Genomic DNA, 16,931 nt, shown 5'->3' with positions numbered 1-16,931 from the left:
TGTGACGTGACAGATTCGTGTAGATTATGTGAACCTCTAGCATGCCTGCCTAAGAGAGAGGAAAAGACTTGATCCTTTGTTCTACTACTTGCAGAACTATATGTTCCACTAGCTAAATAGAGAATTGCCAGCATCTGCATTAACTGTCATATAGAAGAGTGGGGTTTTCCCCTTAAATAATTTAGGAATCTGCGTTCGTTATCAAATACCTTACTGCACTCTATAGCAGAAGTGTGTGCTACAGGATTTTCATGTTAAGAAAACCTTTCATCACTTGAAGGTTAGCCTAGCAATAGAGGTGTTTCGGGTTTTTTTTTGTATTGAGGCTGACATAATAAGCCCATAAGTTTCCACAATTGAAATTAGAATAATGTAGGCTTTAATCATTAGAAAATTTCTTACTGACAGAAATTATAATGTCCCACCAATTCTGCAGCTGTGCAAGACTTCAAAATGAAAATAGAGACATTTCTCTCCTTTCAGCAGTCATCTTGACCATATGTATCCTGAAGACTTTCAACCTGTAGAATTTAAAGAGAAAAAAATATAATTAATTTAGTGAAATGTGATTAATAAGCATGACTATAAAGCAAACAAATACGGGGAACTTATGTTAGAGTCATATGTCAGCTGCAAACCAGAAACACTGGTCTTTTGTTAGCTCACTAGAAGGCAGAGTAACACAGATACAAGTACCAACTATCAGGTGAAACTACTTTGTTGTCTGGATGAGATAATGATGTATTGCATCCATCTGGTTCTCACATGTGAAGGCAGCATAATTTTACAATTTTTGGCTAACTCCAATCTGTTATCTGTCCATCTTTCCCTTAGGAACGACTGTGATGCGTATAACAGCAGTTGATGGTGATGATGCTAACACAGACAATGCTCTTATCCGGTATGACATCCTCAAACAGACACCTGACAAACCGTCTCCAAATATGTTCTTTATTGACCCAGAAAAGGGAGATATTGTTACAGTGGTATCATCTGCACTGTTGGATCGTGAGGTAGGTGAACATTTCCTTATAGTCAGTGTGATATTTTAATGTTTGCGCCTGTAATCTGTGATGTGAAAAGAAGTATAGAGCATTGTGGGGGTGGGGGTTCAAATGCTCAACTTTGAGGAGTCTTAAGAGTTTTGTAAAAAAATTTGTAAGAAGTTGTATGCTTAGATCAAGATTTATGAGTTCAGGAGCTCATAATTCCTGGGTGAGACATAGTGTTGGATGACAAGAGCGAAGATCTCACAAATAAGTGGAATTCAACTTAGAGTTACCAACTGAGTGCTTGGAAGGAGGAAAAAATCCCCAAACCTGATTGTGCATATAGCTTGCTATGAGGTTGTTAGAGTTTGGTGGCTTAAATCCTTTTCTAGAATTTCATCGAATGGGTTTAATGGATTGACTAACTTGGTACCCCATAGGCAATAAATAAATAAATAAAGAAAAGAAAACACAAAAAAGTATACAAAATAGTAAAGGAACAGATAGTCTGCATGTGTTTTTAAGGTGAATAATCATAGTGCCATAATATATGTTTATTATATAGTATAAATTGATAGCAAAGAAGACTTAGGTATGATCACTCCATGTTCAGAGGACAACAAAGTAATGCAAATCTGTTTAGACAAAGGTCTACTCATCAGAGTATTTGAAGTCTAGGCACTAATACAGTGATGACCCTACAGAGTTACCCTATGAATCACCATTCCCTTCCATTATGGAGCCCTGTGTGTTCTTAGTTTGCTGGAGATGACCAGGTTCTTTTCTTGCAGGCTGTTTGAGGTGTATGCTAATTTACTGAACTTGTCTTCTAAGTTGATTAGATTCACGACTGTCCGATGTTCTCAATATTCAGCACATTGTGTGCGATTTTAACCAGATGAAAATGATGCCCATATCATTTTCCATTTTAGATGAGTTTTTTTTCTGCAGGCTTTTGCAACAACAGAAATTTAATGGGTAAACCAGACACATATTCCAGGTACATAGTGTAGTAAAACAAAGGTCTAGGCCTGTAGATCTGTCTCTTAAGTTTAAAGAGATTCGAATTCTTTCATACTTGTGTGGCTGTCCACAGATTCAGGCCCAAGTTAAGATTTATGTAATCATTACCTTTTTGCCTGAAGTCTCCCTTCTAAATTCATTGTTTCAGTTCAAAAGCTTTATACTGTTTTCTGAAGTCAGTTTTGGGTATTTTTTATTCCTAATAGATAACCATTCCCCAGGTTAAACCAATTTACTCAAAATTAGAAAATCAATGGAAGGGAATGAACATGCCTGCTTTTCCTAGTATCTTTCAAAGGTCACTGGTAATTCATGAAATAATGATGCTGTCTCCATACAAGAAGCCTGGCCTCAATTGAACAGGTAGTACATCTGGCTAGTATATCCTGAAAACAAGATGTGAATTCCTCATGATTTTTAGTAATAGCTGATTCGATACCTTCATGGCAAGCTGCAGTCTTGTTGAATCTGCAAAGTAATTTTTGTTGTTCTTGCAAATGTTTTATATTTTATGAGCCAAAATGTAGGGCTGTGTAAAAAAATAACACTAAAAATGAGCATTATCTGCAGTTTAAGTCCAATCTAATATTGTCTTGTTGGGTAAGAGGCTTGGGAAGACGTTTTCTATTTCTTTACAAGATGCTTTGTCTTGTGCTCTCAGTCATCTTTGTGGGTTCAGCCTCTTTCCCCCCTTTCTGTGTACATACGTTTTGTGTAGAAATTGGTAGTCGTGCCTCCTTTTTTAGATCTGTGGAGTTAGGCATCCATGGTCAGAGATATTTATCTTCTACTTTAAAGCTTAATAGCAGCTTTTAGGAACAAGCCGCCTCGCGGTCTTAACCTGAACAATTCTGGGTACCAGCATGATCTTGATATGACATAAATAACCCTTATGTATTTCCATGTAGCTCATGAAATTGAATGTTTGTAACAGAATTGTCTGCCTCCAGTGGATAAAGACAGGAGTAACACTTGGAGGAGGAAACCTCTGTTTAGCTACTGCTTAGGGAATAAAGTATTTGCATATCACCAGGCTTGAAGGTGATGCTGGAAAAGTGGTAGGCAGGAGAGATTACTATTTGCCACTCTTTTGTGGGAGCATCAGCTGATATTATTGTTATTATATGTTCTGTGGTGAACCTTTGTAGATCTAAAGTGCTTTGGCTATTTATCACAATCTTCTAAGAAGTGCATTGTAGAAACATGGGACAAAGAAATGATCTTTCCCCTAAGAGCATTGCTAGTAGGTACATAATATTAGAGACCAGAAAGGGTAAACAGAGGCATAGAATGGTGGCTGGAAAAAGACTGAGTGTAATAGTATTTGTGAACAGGAGGCAGCAATGCTTTTACTTACCTCAGGTCTTACCCTTCTCTCGTAGCATCTCAGTAGACAATGTATTGTAGTAGACACACATAGGGAACAGTGAAATTTGTATGTAGTCCATTGCTTGGAAAAGAGAATAGATGTTAAACAACTCAGCTGATCCTTTTTGATGACTGGGATTTGATAGCTCTGTTTGCTAATAACTGGGTATAGATCATGAAGGCACACTCAGGTTATTTATCTGAGGAGGAGGAAGAGGGAAAAGTGCATTTCTGCTGGGGAATTACACAGCTGAACAGACTGAAAAAATGAGTCCTGGTGAATTTGGTTATTCATGAGAAGCAGCTTCCAGATTTTACTTAAACTTCAAATTGGGTGAATTGCCTGTGATTTTTCTGGTTTTGTTAACTCTATTTATTTTCTATTTGAGTCTAATAAGTGAGTAACAGTCAAAAATTATTAGCTGTTCCTTGTAGATGTACTGTTTAAAACTGCATTAGCCCTTATCACCAAGTAAGAAGCTAAATTAAAGTAAAAACTTCTCTAGGATGCACATGGAAAAGAGAGAAAATTACTTCTCATTTATCATATGTATATTCTGTGCACCATAGGTTGATATGAACTCTGGGTTTCTTTTAAGCATGTTAAAACATTGATTACTCATATTTTCCACTTCTTTTAATAAGTTTTGATACTGCTTGGATCTTTAAGCTTTTGTGAGATGAATTTAAGCATCATTTATTTCCTATTTGTGCATCAGAGGGAGCAGGAGACCAAGGGTATTGCCTAGGGGGAGATACTGATATGTGGAGATACAAAGCATCTGGCAGGTTTTGCACATACAGTGTATAGTCCTTATGTTTTCATGCTTCAGCATTTTCAGGGAGTTTGCTATATCATAGCCTCAGAAATTCTTGTTTCAGTACAAAGAATCAAAACACAGGTATTTACCCTAAAGAAAAATAACATTTGGTTGTCTAGGGAGCTCAAGGAGCCCAACTGAATAAATGTGTGAAATTTTAGCATGTTTAAGTAAACATCTAGGTTAATTATTTTAAGGAGATGAAATCAAATCAAACTTGTTTTGTTTTGTTTTATTTTTTTCCTGGTAATACTTCAGAATGAAAAGTAAATTCTTAGTAGACACTTTTAAAATAAAATAGAATTAAAAAAAAAAATAAATTTTTTTTCTAGTGAACATCAACTGCTCACCTGTTTTAGTCACACTGGATTAGCTCAAAATTAAGACAAGTTTGTTAAATTCCTACAACCTTTCAAAATGTCTTTTTCCATGACTGACATTTCTTGGGTCTTTTGCTAAATTGAGGGTATGGAGATGAGAATGCTCCTTGTGCGTTAGGTGGCCTCTCCTTCAAAGGCTGTTCCAAAGCTCTTTTCTGCATAAAGTAACAGAAGGAATGCATAATGGGAAAGGCACCGCTCTCTCTTTAGGGCTGTTTTCTTGCACTATCTAGAAATAAAAAGGTCATCTTAAGTCTTTTAAGTTGCCTGTCTGCTTTCAGATACCCAAATTAACAATTTTTTTTTTTTATGTTTTTAGTAATTGAATGGGTGTTTGGTTTATCATGGATGGGTGCCAGTGTCTGTTTTGGAGCTGTTTCCGTAATATAGTATCACCTACAAAAGCATGAAGCAAAAAAAGCAATTCTCTCCAGTATGCAGAAAAAGTGTATGTGGGAATCCCACAGATTGCATCCAGGAGGCTGCTGGGTGCTTTTGATTTCTATTAACATCTGCTGAGGGAAGCTGAGTGCTCCATGCCTCCAAGGAAATATTTAGCACTGTGCAGGATTTATATTTATATACCAGCATATTTTTATTTACAAATTTTTCACATTCAGATTTGTTTCCTAAAGTGCATGATCCTTGTGGTTTAAAGCAAAACTGATAATTTCAAAGAGCATTCATTTTCAGAAGGAAAGGTAAGGACATGTTTTTAAAGATTAATGTGGGTTGTTTTTTTTTACTTGTGGGAGTTAGGCATCCTTGAATGTGTCAACAATAAAGATTGAAGAGTGTTAGGGGCAAATTATACCTCCAGATATCCATTGGAGAATACATTTTGATTCATAAGTTCAGAGAAGGATGCCCTCCATCAAAGTGTATGGACTAAATGACCCAAAATAGAGAACAATTGGGGGATGGGGGTTGGTGATAAAAAAGGAGAATCAAAAAAGAAGAAAGAAACATTGAGGAAATGTCCTGAATTCTGCATTTCAGGGATGAAGTGTCCACTTCAAAGTGACACTTCTCTGCAGTGAAAGGAAAATAATGTTCTTCATGAGCATAGGAGGCGATAACACTTGTTCTCTTGTATAATCAACTCTTAAGTTTCCTTTATGGGTTGGTAATCGGTTTTTCTGCTTACCCGCAATGCTATTTTGTCTCTGTTAGACCGCTCTGCTCTGCAGGAAATCAGCTGTAAGATATTATAAATTTTATCTGACTAAAGTAATAGAAGAAGGGTGCCACCACAGTTGCTTAAGTGAAATATTTATTTCTCGCAGTTTGAGGAGTAATATGCTTTTGCTTTGTATAGGAATGTCTGCGCTTAATTTGCATTGAAGTTAGCAAATAGTTTTGAGATATCTCCTACATGCTGGACTATATGGTGTCACGTATGTCTTTAAACACCTCAACAAAACTAATTCAAGTATTCTGAGAAATCCTGGGCTGGATTCAGTCAAATTGAATGTGTTCTCCAATGAGACGGACTCTCAGTGTGCCTGTGAGTGTCACGCCGCCATTTCAGTCAGCAAGTGTTATATTCTGTAACCAATTGAACAAATCTTGGTGCATCAACCGACCATTATTTGAACCATATATCCTTTTGCTTCTCTTTGTTACTTAGAAACATGGAGCTGAAAGCCTTATGCCGTAAACAGCAAGAAACATGGTGTTACATTAGCCCATCCTGCTCATGTTTGTTGACCACTTGTAATAATGTAATAGCTGGTTGAGCCTCCTGCTTAAATGGATGGCTCTAGACTTCAAACAACAACTGCAACTAAAAGCAGTGTATAACAACTAGCAAATACCCATTTGTGTCTGTACAATGATGAATGACTGTATGGTGCCTAGCAATTTTTCAAGTCAACAGCAACCCACTGATACTTATTCACCAACACATTGCTCGCATGAAGTGAATGCTTGCCAAAATGTTCTTTAAGGTATGCAGCCCGGTCTGCTGTGATAAGTAAATCACAGTGGTTTTGTTGATAGGACTTAAGTTCTCTGAAGGGGTAGCAGAAGAAAATAGAAAAAGCTTGTCCACTTCTGCAGATGGACACTACTCTCTTAATCCATACTTTCCATTTTGGAGATAGGTGTCTTAAGCAGTGAATGTACTTATTACTTACTCAATTTAAATGCAAATGCTGAACCAACAGTACACTCTCATTTTTAATGAAAAGATATTAATCTTTTCAGAAAATGCATTCTACATTTGATCTTCATATTAACCTCTAAAATATTCGTATTTACAGTGATTGTGTGGAAAAGTATACCTTGGAGCACATCAGCTCTGACTGAGAATAATTGTATCATTTTGTCTTGTCTTCTCTGACAGAATTCCCACTTGCACACCTTTAACTTGTTTTGCAATGCACTAAATTCCATAGCTGGACCTCAATTTTTATGGTTTGGGGATTTTTAGTGACAGATACGATGATATCTCATATTTCTTTTCTGCTTAAAATACAAGATAAATAAAGCGTTCATCCCTTTCCCTGGATTAATGCATTACTCGTACTATGGTTTCTGGTGCCTGCAAATGTGAGGAGCAGTGGGTCTTCAGAGGAAAATTCATGGGTCTTTGGTCTCTTTTCAGAGATGATTCCATAGACCATTATGTCTCAAATATTAGAAAAGAATAAAAATGAGAAGAAAGTTTCCAGTTATAACGCTTGCTAGTTTATGAACAAATGGACAGAGAGGTGGAATGTGTTTGTTAGTGAGATGTGAACTCTTACTTAAAATTAAGTTCATGACAAACTTTCCAGCATTTGGGCTTAAATGTCTGCAGTGAGAAAGAATCTTATTTTAATAGATGTACCAGTAGTTCTTAGTTTGATTCCTGTTATGTTTTTGATGAGAAAGCTCACTAATCCATTCTTAAATCTTGAAAGAGGCTGTGCAAAAAAGGTAAATAAATGTAAAAATGCTATGTCAAATATCAGTAGTATCGTTCAGGTTAGGAATAATGAAGATTCCCAGTGCCAGAACATTAGGAAAAAATGTTCATTTAACAAAAAAATAAAAAAGCCTGATCTGCATAAAGCTGTAGTGGCAGAATTTCTGCAAATCTTTCATTATATTGTTATTATCTGTATCTACTTTCATTTAATTCGTGTAGCTTGATAGTCAGATTTTGTTTAAAAAAAAAACAAATTATTTGACAGTAATAAGGAACAGATTTTCTTTCCTATAAAGACCTGTGAGGAACCCTCACAAGCAGCCATTTCAGCATAATGTAGCTGACTCTGGGCAGTGAATATAATATCAAGGTCACAAAGCAGATAAATCACTGGATGGCTTTTCTTCAAAACATTAAGCACAACATGTAAGAATACTACCTCTGGGGAAAAATAAAACCATTGTGTGAGCAAACATGTTTGCTTTCTTTGTAAATGACAGGCTCTCTGGCTTAAGTTTACCTTTCTCACTCTGAACTGTGCATGACTGACTGCCTGTGAGACCCCAGGGACCACTGGAACTCCCTTGCATTCATGCACTGTCTCTGCTGTGCAGGTGGTTGAGGCCTCAGCAGATTTCCCTTTGTAGCCCTAAACTCAGGCCTGTTGACAACTTTGTAGGTAGAATCCCTAGCCATTACTGACTCCGGGTTATCCTCCTGCCAGATCTCCTGGGTAACATCTATGTGTAGCTGTCCTTTTACAATTTCATTGATACAAACTGGGGTAATTGCGATAGGTACACCTAAGCTTTTTAAAATGTAGATTGCAGGTGGAATAACCACTTAACAGGCAGAGGTTTTGCAAGTGCACGTTTCTCTCCTCTCTGTAGATGAACAACATGAAATCCCAACCAAAATATCAAAGGAATCTTTCTACTTGCTTTCTCTGTGTTCCCTCTGATACTGAGGGAAGAGGAAAAAGTGTTTCCAGCTCTTATGAGGATCTTGGAATTATTTATTAGATAAGTTACTGGCTTTTCATTTCTCTAGTATGTTATTCACCATAGTATGAAAAACAGGTGATTCTCAAATATTGATGACTTGTAAAATATATATTCCTATAATAGCTTACTTTCTGAAAAGATCCATATTTTTCAGAAGATGCGAATATGTCTTTTTTTTTTTTTTTTTTTTTTAACTTCCAGTTCTCTAGTTGCACTGAGAAATATTTATATTCTCTGTTTCATGTTTTGGGTTAGGAGTTTTGGTAACGCTAACAGGTAGTTTCCTGATCGTGTATATGCCACTCATCCAAACATCTCAAGTTTCTCTGACACTGATGTGCTGCAAAGAGATTTTAAAAATGTCATCTTCAAGACACTTACTTACTAAGATTGACACAAAGAATTATATTAGCTGCCCATGTACTTTCAATAGAGGCTGATAACTGAAAGTTATATCTTTTTTTGCCTAAAGTTTCTCTATAGAAAAACTGAAGAAATATTAGCTCTATTGTTGTTTACATGTTAAAGTCCCAGTGTGACAAGTGATTAACACTTGTACTCATAACAAAAACTTTAAGTGGCAGATTTTTTGGAGAGAGCTGATTAATTACTACATGCTGGTACATATTCTCCTAGTACAATGGGCCTGATGATCACTAAAATTGAGCTACAATGGGAGGTTATAAAAATTAGTCATTCTGCACTGGGGACACACCATTTATTTTTTAGACGTCTAAGGCAATGGTTTTGGCTCAGGAGAGAGAGGATTGTAAGGGTCAAAAGGTGATAAAAATGTGAAAGATTCTCACTGCCCATATTTTTCAATTCTTTCTTAGGGCTAAGGACTATGACTACAAAAGTAGAAGGAAGTCTCCATTGATTAATCCAAATACATCTTTTTCTTTCAAATAGCCCTAGTTTCTAAACAGGTTTTGCTGTTGGGATGAAATTAAATCCTTGCTATAGAAGTAGTAAGGAAGTATGTTTGAAAAAAAATAAACTTTTTCAGTATCAATACTTTCAGAATGCTTAGTACTTGAGAGACTAAAAAGGAAAACATTTGTTTACAAACAGCGTGACTCAGATAGAGTTAGTACTGAAAAGTAAATGGGATTACTTCAAAGTCACTATAGGAAAAATTGCTTATCTCTGAGCTGCAGCTCAGAGTACTTGGAAATCTATGAGTTACTCAGAGATGCTTCAGGAAAGAAAGTTTTGTGCACCTTAGTATCAAAATCAATCACTACTCATTCTTTTCTCGAATACAATAAAGCTTTGGAAACCAAGTGATTCACACTTCTACCTTTAGTCAATAGCAGTATCAAATGCATATTTATATACTTGTGACTGTAGTGAACACCGAACCCTATAATATTGCTGGTAATCCACCCAACATATATGTTGTGTTGGCAAGAGAGAAAATTACTCAGTGCCAGAAGTTAGGATTAGGTCAATTTCTCAAAAGAAACCCCTTAGATTAATGTTTAATAGCAAAAAGGAAAAAAAGAATATAGCTATAAAACTATGGGTTTATATCTATAATCTGGAGTCTGTAGACTCCAGATTCCTTAATTTTGGGTTTGTTTGTTTTTTTTTTTAATTTTCTTAAAATATAAAAAAAGGAATTGTCAAATATATGTGGTTAAGTTTAATGTTCTGCTAACATAATTTGGATTTCCCAGTGCCGTTATTGTGGAATAATTGCTCTAGCATCAATGGGGTGTTACTTTTTATTCCCCAAATCAAAACAAAAATATTGCATGGAGACCTCATAGCAGCCTTTCAGCATCTGAAGGGCGCCTATAAGGATGCTGGGGAGGGACTCTTCATTAGGGACTATAGTGACGGGACAAGGGGCAATGGGTTAAAACTTAAACGGGAAGTTTAGATTGCATATAGGGAGGAAGTTCTTTGCTGTGAGGGTGGTGAGGCACTGGAATGGGTTGCCCAGGGAAGCTGTGAATGCTCCATCCCTGGCGGTATTCAAGGCCAGGCTGGACAGAGCCTTGGGTGACACAGTTTAGTGTGAGGTGTCCCTGCCCATGGCAGGGGGGTTGGAACTTGATGATCTTAAGGTCCTTTCCAACCCCAACTGTTCTATCATTCTGCGAAGTGCCAGTCAGATGACGGATTCATCTTTCTCACTTTTTTTTTTTTTTTCACTTTCTGTTATCTTTCTTGTTTTCTTATGAGTTTCTATCTTTAGAAAGTAGCAAAAATTATTTAAAATATGCTGGTTTGTAGGAGATTTTCTTTTAATACCATTAACGAGAAAAAAAACGCCTAATTGTATCTGTCCTTAGTGCTGGAATATATAATTACAATTATATGAATTAAGATGATGGGGGAGAGAGAGAGAGTTTCAGGTTTTACTGTCAGTGTAATGGCATTCTTTTGGCGTTTGTGAAGCATTAGGTAGCATTTCTCTGTTCAGTTGTGCCAACATCCCATAGTCCTCAGTCTGTACTATTGCTATATAAAATTCTATTCAAGGTTAAAAAAAAAACTCTTAGTCTACAAGAATAATATTAGGTTTTACTTTTCTGTTTATATACTCAGTAACTCAATTAAAAGGCAATCTGAGAAGGCAGAGTGTGAATAATGTTGGTATATTTGAATAAATCATACATTTTAATTCTTAAAACCAATAAACACAGGTGAATGCACAGAAATGTCAGAAGAAACATCCCTTTGAAGAGATCTGGAGATGGATAAATTGTTGAATTAAGCTTGTATAAGCATAAAGAGTCTTTTTACTCAAATTCTCCTCTGCTTCTCTTTTGGACTAGAGAATCCTCTAGTGTTTCATTTGTAACAGTTGTCTGTTTTTTTATTTCTATATATTAAGTAAAGTGTGAAAATTGAAATCTTAATTAAAATATAGCTGGAACATCTAGAGAGGGGCTGGTGACAGCCTTTGAATCCATTTTTAGTTGTAAATGTTGGACATTACATCCATATTATGCGTATAAAAACATTTCAAAAGCTTAAAGTCTAAAGCATAAATGAAGTCATTCAGTCTTCTGGTTGATTAGTGTAGAATAAAAGAAGTTCAATTTATGACAGAAGGGTGAGGTTTTTCTTTATATATGCTATACAGGTTTTGGCTATGGCTATGAAAGTTCCCTAAATGATCTTTTTTTCCTTTCTGGAAGATCACTGAATTCACTGACTGATCAAAATGCTGCTGTTTATGAGTATAATTCAGTTTTGTTGATTGCTTTTTACTGTTTGCTTTTGACATCTTTAACTTGATCTGTCTCGTGTCTTGGATTTTAATTTTTTCTTTTTAAAGGAAACTCAATTTCCTTGAAAGGAAATCCATAAAGCATCATTAGAATAGAATCATAGAATGCTTAGGGTTGGAAAGGACCTTTAGATCATCTAGTTCCAACCCCCTTGCCATGGCCAGGGACACCTCACACTAAACCATCTCACTCAAGGTTTCGTCCAGCCTGGTCTTGAGCACTGCCAGGGATGGAGCATTCACAACCTCCCTGGGCAACCCATTCCAGTACCTCACCACCCTAACAGGAAAGAACTTCCTCCTTATATCCAATCTAAACTTCCCCTGTTTAAGTTTTAACCCGTTACCCCTTGTCCTATCACTGTAGTCTCTAATGAAGAGTCTCTCCCCAGCATCCCTATAGGCCCCCTTCAGATACTGGAAGGCTGCTATGAGGTCTCCACGCAGCCTTCTCTTCTCCAGGCTGAGCAGCCCCAATTTTCTCAACCTATTTTCACGTGGGAGGTGCTCCAGTCCCTTGATCATCCTCGTGGCCCTTCTCTGGACTTGTTCCAGCAGTTCCATGTCCTTTTTATGCTGAGGACACCAGAACTGCACACAATACTCCAAGTGAGGTCTCATGAGAGCAGAATAGAGGGGAAGGATCACCCCCTTCGACCTCCTTCCTTGCCAGAGAAGACTGAGGAAAAGTCATTCAGAACCTCAGCCTTCTCCAAATCCTGTGTAGCCAGTTCTCCCGAGAGCTTCCTGAGGGGGCCTACATTGTCCCTAGTCTGTTTTTTATTCGCTACGGACCTGTAGAATTCCTTCCTGTTATCTTTCACATCCCTAGCCAAGTTTAATTCTAACTGGGCCTTACCTTTCCTATCCTGGTCCCTAGCTTCCCGGACAACATCCCTGTACACTTCCCAGGCCGCCTGTCCTTGTTTCCACCTTTTATAAGCCTCTTTTTTCAATTGAATTTTCCTCAATATCTCCTTATCCATCCAAGGAGGTCTCTTGGCCCTCCTGCTGCACTTCTCGTTGGGATGCAACACTCCTGAGCTTGTAGCAGGTGATCCTTGAATATCAACAACAGTCTTGGGGCCCCCCCTTCCCTCTAGGGCTATATCCCATGGAACCTTACTAAGCAGGTTCCTGAAGAGGCCAAAGTCTGCTCTCTTGAGGTCCAGGGCAGTGAGCTTGCTGCACGCTCTCCTCGCTGTCCTGAGGATCTCAACTTCGACCATCTAATGATTGCTGCATACAAGGCTGCCCTGGAGCATCAGCTTTCCAATGAGCCCTTCATTCTTCCTCCAGAACAGGTATAGGCTGATTCCTTCAAGACCAAATATATGTATCACTCTTAAAGGAAGATACTGTTCGCTCAGAAAAGTGATTTATAAATGTTTTAAGTTTGAACCATATCATACTACCATCTTCAACTAGATACCTCCATCTAAAATATGAATTCTTCTTTGCAGGTTGATGATACCATGAAGCAGTGTTTATGAATGTTGACTTTGCTTTTTTTGACACCCAACGTATGATGTTTTCAGACTATGTTGCCTAACACTGTTCATTTAATGATTTTTAGAATACTGGTCCACAACCTGCCCTGGATGAGATGTTATTTTCAACATAAAAATTGAGCATCCTTACCATTTTAATTTTTCTTTGTAGCATGTATGTTAGGATGTTGCCTTGCATAAAGTTTGAGAGTGCATTTAGATGGACCAGGCAACGCACACTACAGATGAAATACACAGTAGGGGAGAGTTATGGTCTTTAAAATGCGGGATAATTCCACTGACAATCATGAAGATATTTCAGCTTTAAGGGACTGCAACAGAAGAGAGGGCCCAGAGTCTGGCCTTTGCTTCTGAAGAGGAGGGGAAGCAAATTTTATTCCAAATGTATTTCAATTTAATAAACATCTGTCATGTATATTTAAAACTGCCATTTCAGGATTGTAATTATATCATCTGAAAATAAGTCCTCCTCAAAAGAGATTTGAAGTGACAGGCTGAAGAAAATGAAACATGACGTTGCTCGTTCTCCTTTCGTCCTAGAACTGAAATTTAAATTAATATTCTTCTTCTTGTCAGAAAGTATTTTAATTGGAAATTATTTTTGATTGCAGTTTTCAGAGAGGATGGGATTCTGCCTATTGTGTGTGTGAACAAAAGTTGTTCATTGTCTCCATAATGTTTTACTAAATTTTTACTCAGATATTTTAAATAGTTGACAGATGTAGTGGTAATTGTAAAGAAGAGTAAAAAAATAATAAAAAAAAAAAGCCACCCCGAGATAAACGTAAAGATTTTTATTTTTTGTGTGTGTGTTCCTCAGCACCTTTGCATACAGCCCTGTTGTGTTTGTTGCATTGTGTTTGTTGCTATAGTTACCTGTTTGTTGGGAGAAATGGATTTTTTATATTACCAGTAACTAGACTGTAAAAATTAGACATGCTACTTCAGTTTAAGTCTATCAATCACAATTTTTTTTTTTTATAGCTGAGTTTCCTTTACAATGTTGAAGGAAAGTTGTGGAGCCATGCTCCTAGGGAAGGTACAAGTCTCTCCAGCTCCAGAAGTTCATTCAGACACATCCTGCAGTCCTCTGATGAACTAAAAGATGCCAGATAAATTTTCTTCCATATACTTTCATGTTCAGCTTTCAGACCTTCTGTAATAGGAGTTTCTCCTATTAATGTCTTAATTCTAATATCACAACGGGCAATAATAGTCATGCCATGTCCATCACAAATGGTGGCTTTCTGTGATGAAACACAGTGACCCAGCCTACAAGGGACCAAATGCAGGTGTTTGGCTTAATATTTCATTTCTGAATTATGTCTGGTTTGGCATATTGTTCTTTTGTAATCTAATTCAGTTGTCACCAGACAGTGCATCATATCACAGAATAGTTTTCTCCAAGGCCCCATCCAGCCTGGTCTTGGATGCTTCCAGGGATGGGAGCCACAGTTTTTCTGGGCAACCTGTGCCAGCACCTCAGCACCATCACAGGGAAGAGCTTCTTCCTGATATCTTATATAAATCTACCTTCTTTTAACTCAAAGACATTCCTCCTTGTCCTGTCACTCCATGCTCTTGTAAAAAGTCCCTCCCCAACTTTCCTGTAGGTTCTTTTAAGCACTGGAAGCCTGCTGTAAGGTCCAGAAGGACAGGAATGCTGCTTTAAATAGTGAGTCAGGTAACAGTTAGGTGGAAGATGCACATTAGAGAGGAGAACGGTCTGCACAGAATAGGAATAATATAGGGTTTTATTATCAAAATTGCAGTATTGAAGCAGTAGCTACTTTGACATTTACCTTAGCATTGGCACTTTCCTGCACGCATGAAAATCTTTGCCAGAAAGCATGACTTAAGCAAAAATGTTGCTCTGATTTGTGTTTTCATGCAATGCTATCTCACTCATGAGAAGTGACAGAAATACTGTTGGCTGCATTATGTTTCACTACTCTAACTTCTGTTGTCTTAGGAATTTCTGAATCATATCTATGTGCATTCATTAATGTACCCTTGATAAAATATAAAACTTACAGAAGAGACAAACTGAAAGCAGATCAGCTTCCCTGGGGGATTTTTGTTGTTTAAATGAATCATGAATGATTGATGCTAAGTACTGAACGAGAGTTTTTCAGGGGAATTTGTCAAAAGTGTACTTCTAGTACGTGGAATTCTAGAGATTTCCACTAACGTGATTAAATGTTTGAGAATACAAAAGAAAGACAGCAAAATCGGTGCTGATATTAATAAAAGTGTGATTTAGGTTTTCTTGATGTAACTGGAAAGTTGCCTTCGTTGATTTTTGTGGCAGACTTTGCAGCAGGTCCAAGGGAGCTCTGCCAGGGGAATTAGAGATAACAGGGCTTTTTGATGGACTCTTGACTTCTCACCATGGCCTAATTATAACATTAAAGCATCATGTTCCTGCCTTAAAGGAAGAACAATCACCCTGTTCCAGATGTTGTTGTCAGTTTTAAAAGTAGCATTTTTAGATAACAACAGGTAAAAGCACTGCTTTTAGTGATGTGGTTAAAGAAGTGACTGTAAGAAGGTCAGAGAAGCAAGCAGTATGGTTCAGTTACAAAATTCCAGCACTTCAAAATGGAATGCTTTTTTTCAAGCCTGTCCTTCTATGAAAACTGAAAAGGTCTAAGTCCAGTCAGAAAGTTTCAGAAACTGTTATGAGTTGGTTTGGTTTTGGCTGTGCTTACAGCAGGAGGTGGTGGTGAGGTTGTCTGCGTTGGTGCCTGTTACAAATGGGTAAGGTGACTTCTCTGCAGCCATTTGTCTGGTGCATTCATGTGCTTCAAGCAGAACGTTTTCCTACCCCTGTGTTTCATGTTGGATCTCTCCATACATCTGTCTAGTTTACTGACCTGGCCAGAGGCTAGCTCAGCAAAAGGAACATATGGGTTGAATCAACTCATAGAAATGCCTGGTGCCTTTCAAAACTGTCACTGGGAGGGAAGCGTGCAGCTGAGCAGAGCAGCAGAAGTGACACCTCTCTTTTTCAGCAGTGGCAAGCTATTCCTTAGCTCAGCTGCTTTGGGCAATCCCCTCCTCTAAGTTTGTGACTTACTGGAACTCTGTACATAGTTTTAGTGATATAAACTATTCCTTCTTTCAAGCATGTGTAATACCTGCAAGCTTATTTAGAAGCCCAATATAAAGATTGCACTTAAAAATGCTGTGCCGAAATTTTCCACACCCTTCCCCCTAAATAAACAACAGCCTCTTGAAAAAGATTTCAAGAATTACACTCCATTTCAACTAACAGCAGAACAGCAGATAATGCTGGCAAAACACTTTTACCTCTCTGGGTAGCAGTTGTAATGTATCAAAGATTGTACTGCCATTCTGAATTCACTGTACAGGACTCTGGCTCTGTAAAGTGCATTGATTTCCTCTCAAATAGAGAATGACACAGTTGAAGGCACTTTCCACCTTGTAAAAAATGCTCTCAGCACTATGTCATCACTGACAAAACGGCCCTTCTTCCCTAAAGAATAAGGATTTTTTTTCCTAAATAGTAGAAACTCCACTAGCTATACCCTCAAGCCTGCAGTGATTTTTCATCTTTCCTAATTTATTAAGGCATAGGTGAGTTTTTCCAAACAACTATCTCCAGGTAACAGGAATTCTTTAAAATTCAGTTCTTTGGGTACACTGATAGT

The 16,931-nt window shown here is 37.5% G+C and overlaps 1 protein-coding gene across 5 annotated transcripts in view; it reads left to right on the top strand.

The window, feature by feature from the left end:
- CDH13 (cadherin 13) overlaps positions 1–16,931 on the top strand; it is a 793,216-nt gene that overhangs the window by 340,858 nt on the left and 435,427 nt on the right. For all 5 annotated transcript variants that reach the window (XR_009747137.1, XR_009747138.1, XM_061475030.1 and 2 more), the window contains exon 7: positions 835–1,013. Coding sequence is in view for 3 of the 5 variants with exons in the window: in XM_061475030.1 (XP_061331014.1) it covers positions 835–1,013 (179 nt within the window). In the remaining 2 variants the exon portion in view is untranslated. The remainder of the gene's footprint in view (positions 1–834; positions 1,014–16,931) is intronic.

Source organism: Pezoporus flaviventris, unplaced genomic scaffold (assembly GCF_033815535.1).
Source record: "Pezoporus flaviventris isolate CSIRO_AGI_PZ_B2104156 unplaced genomic scaffold, CSIRO_AGI_Pfla_v1 ptg000082l, whole genome shotgun sequence".
Taxonomy (NCBI): Eukaryota; Metazoa; Chordata; class Aves; order Psittaciformes; family Psittacidae; genus Pezoporus; species Pezoporus flaviventris.
This window is presented reverse-complemented; position numbering and strand designations above follow the sequence as displayed.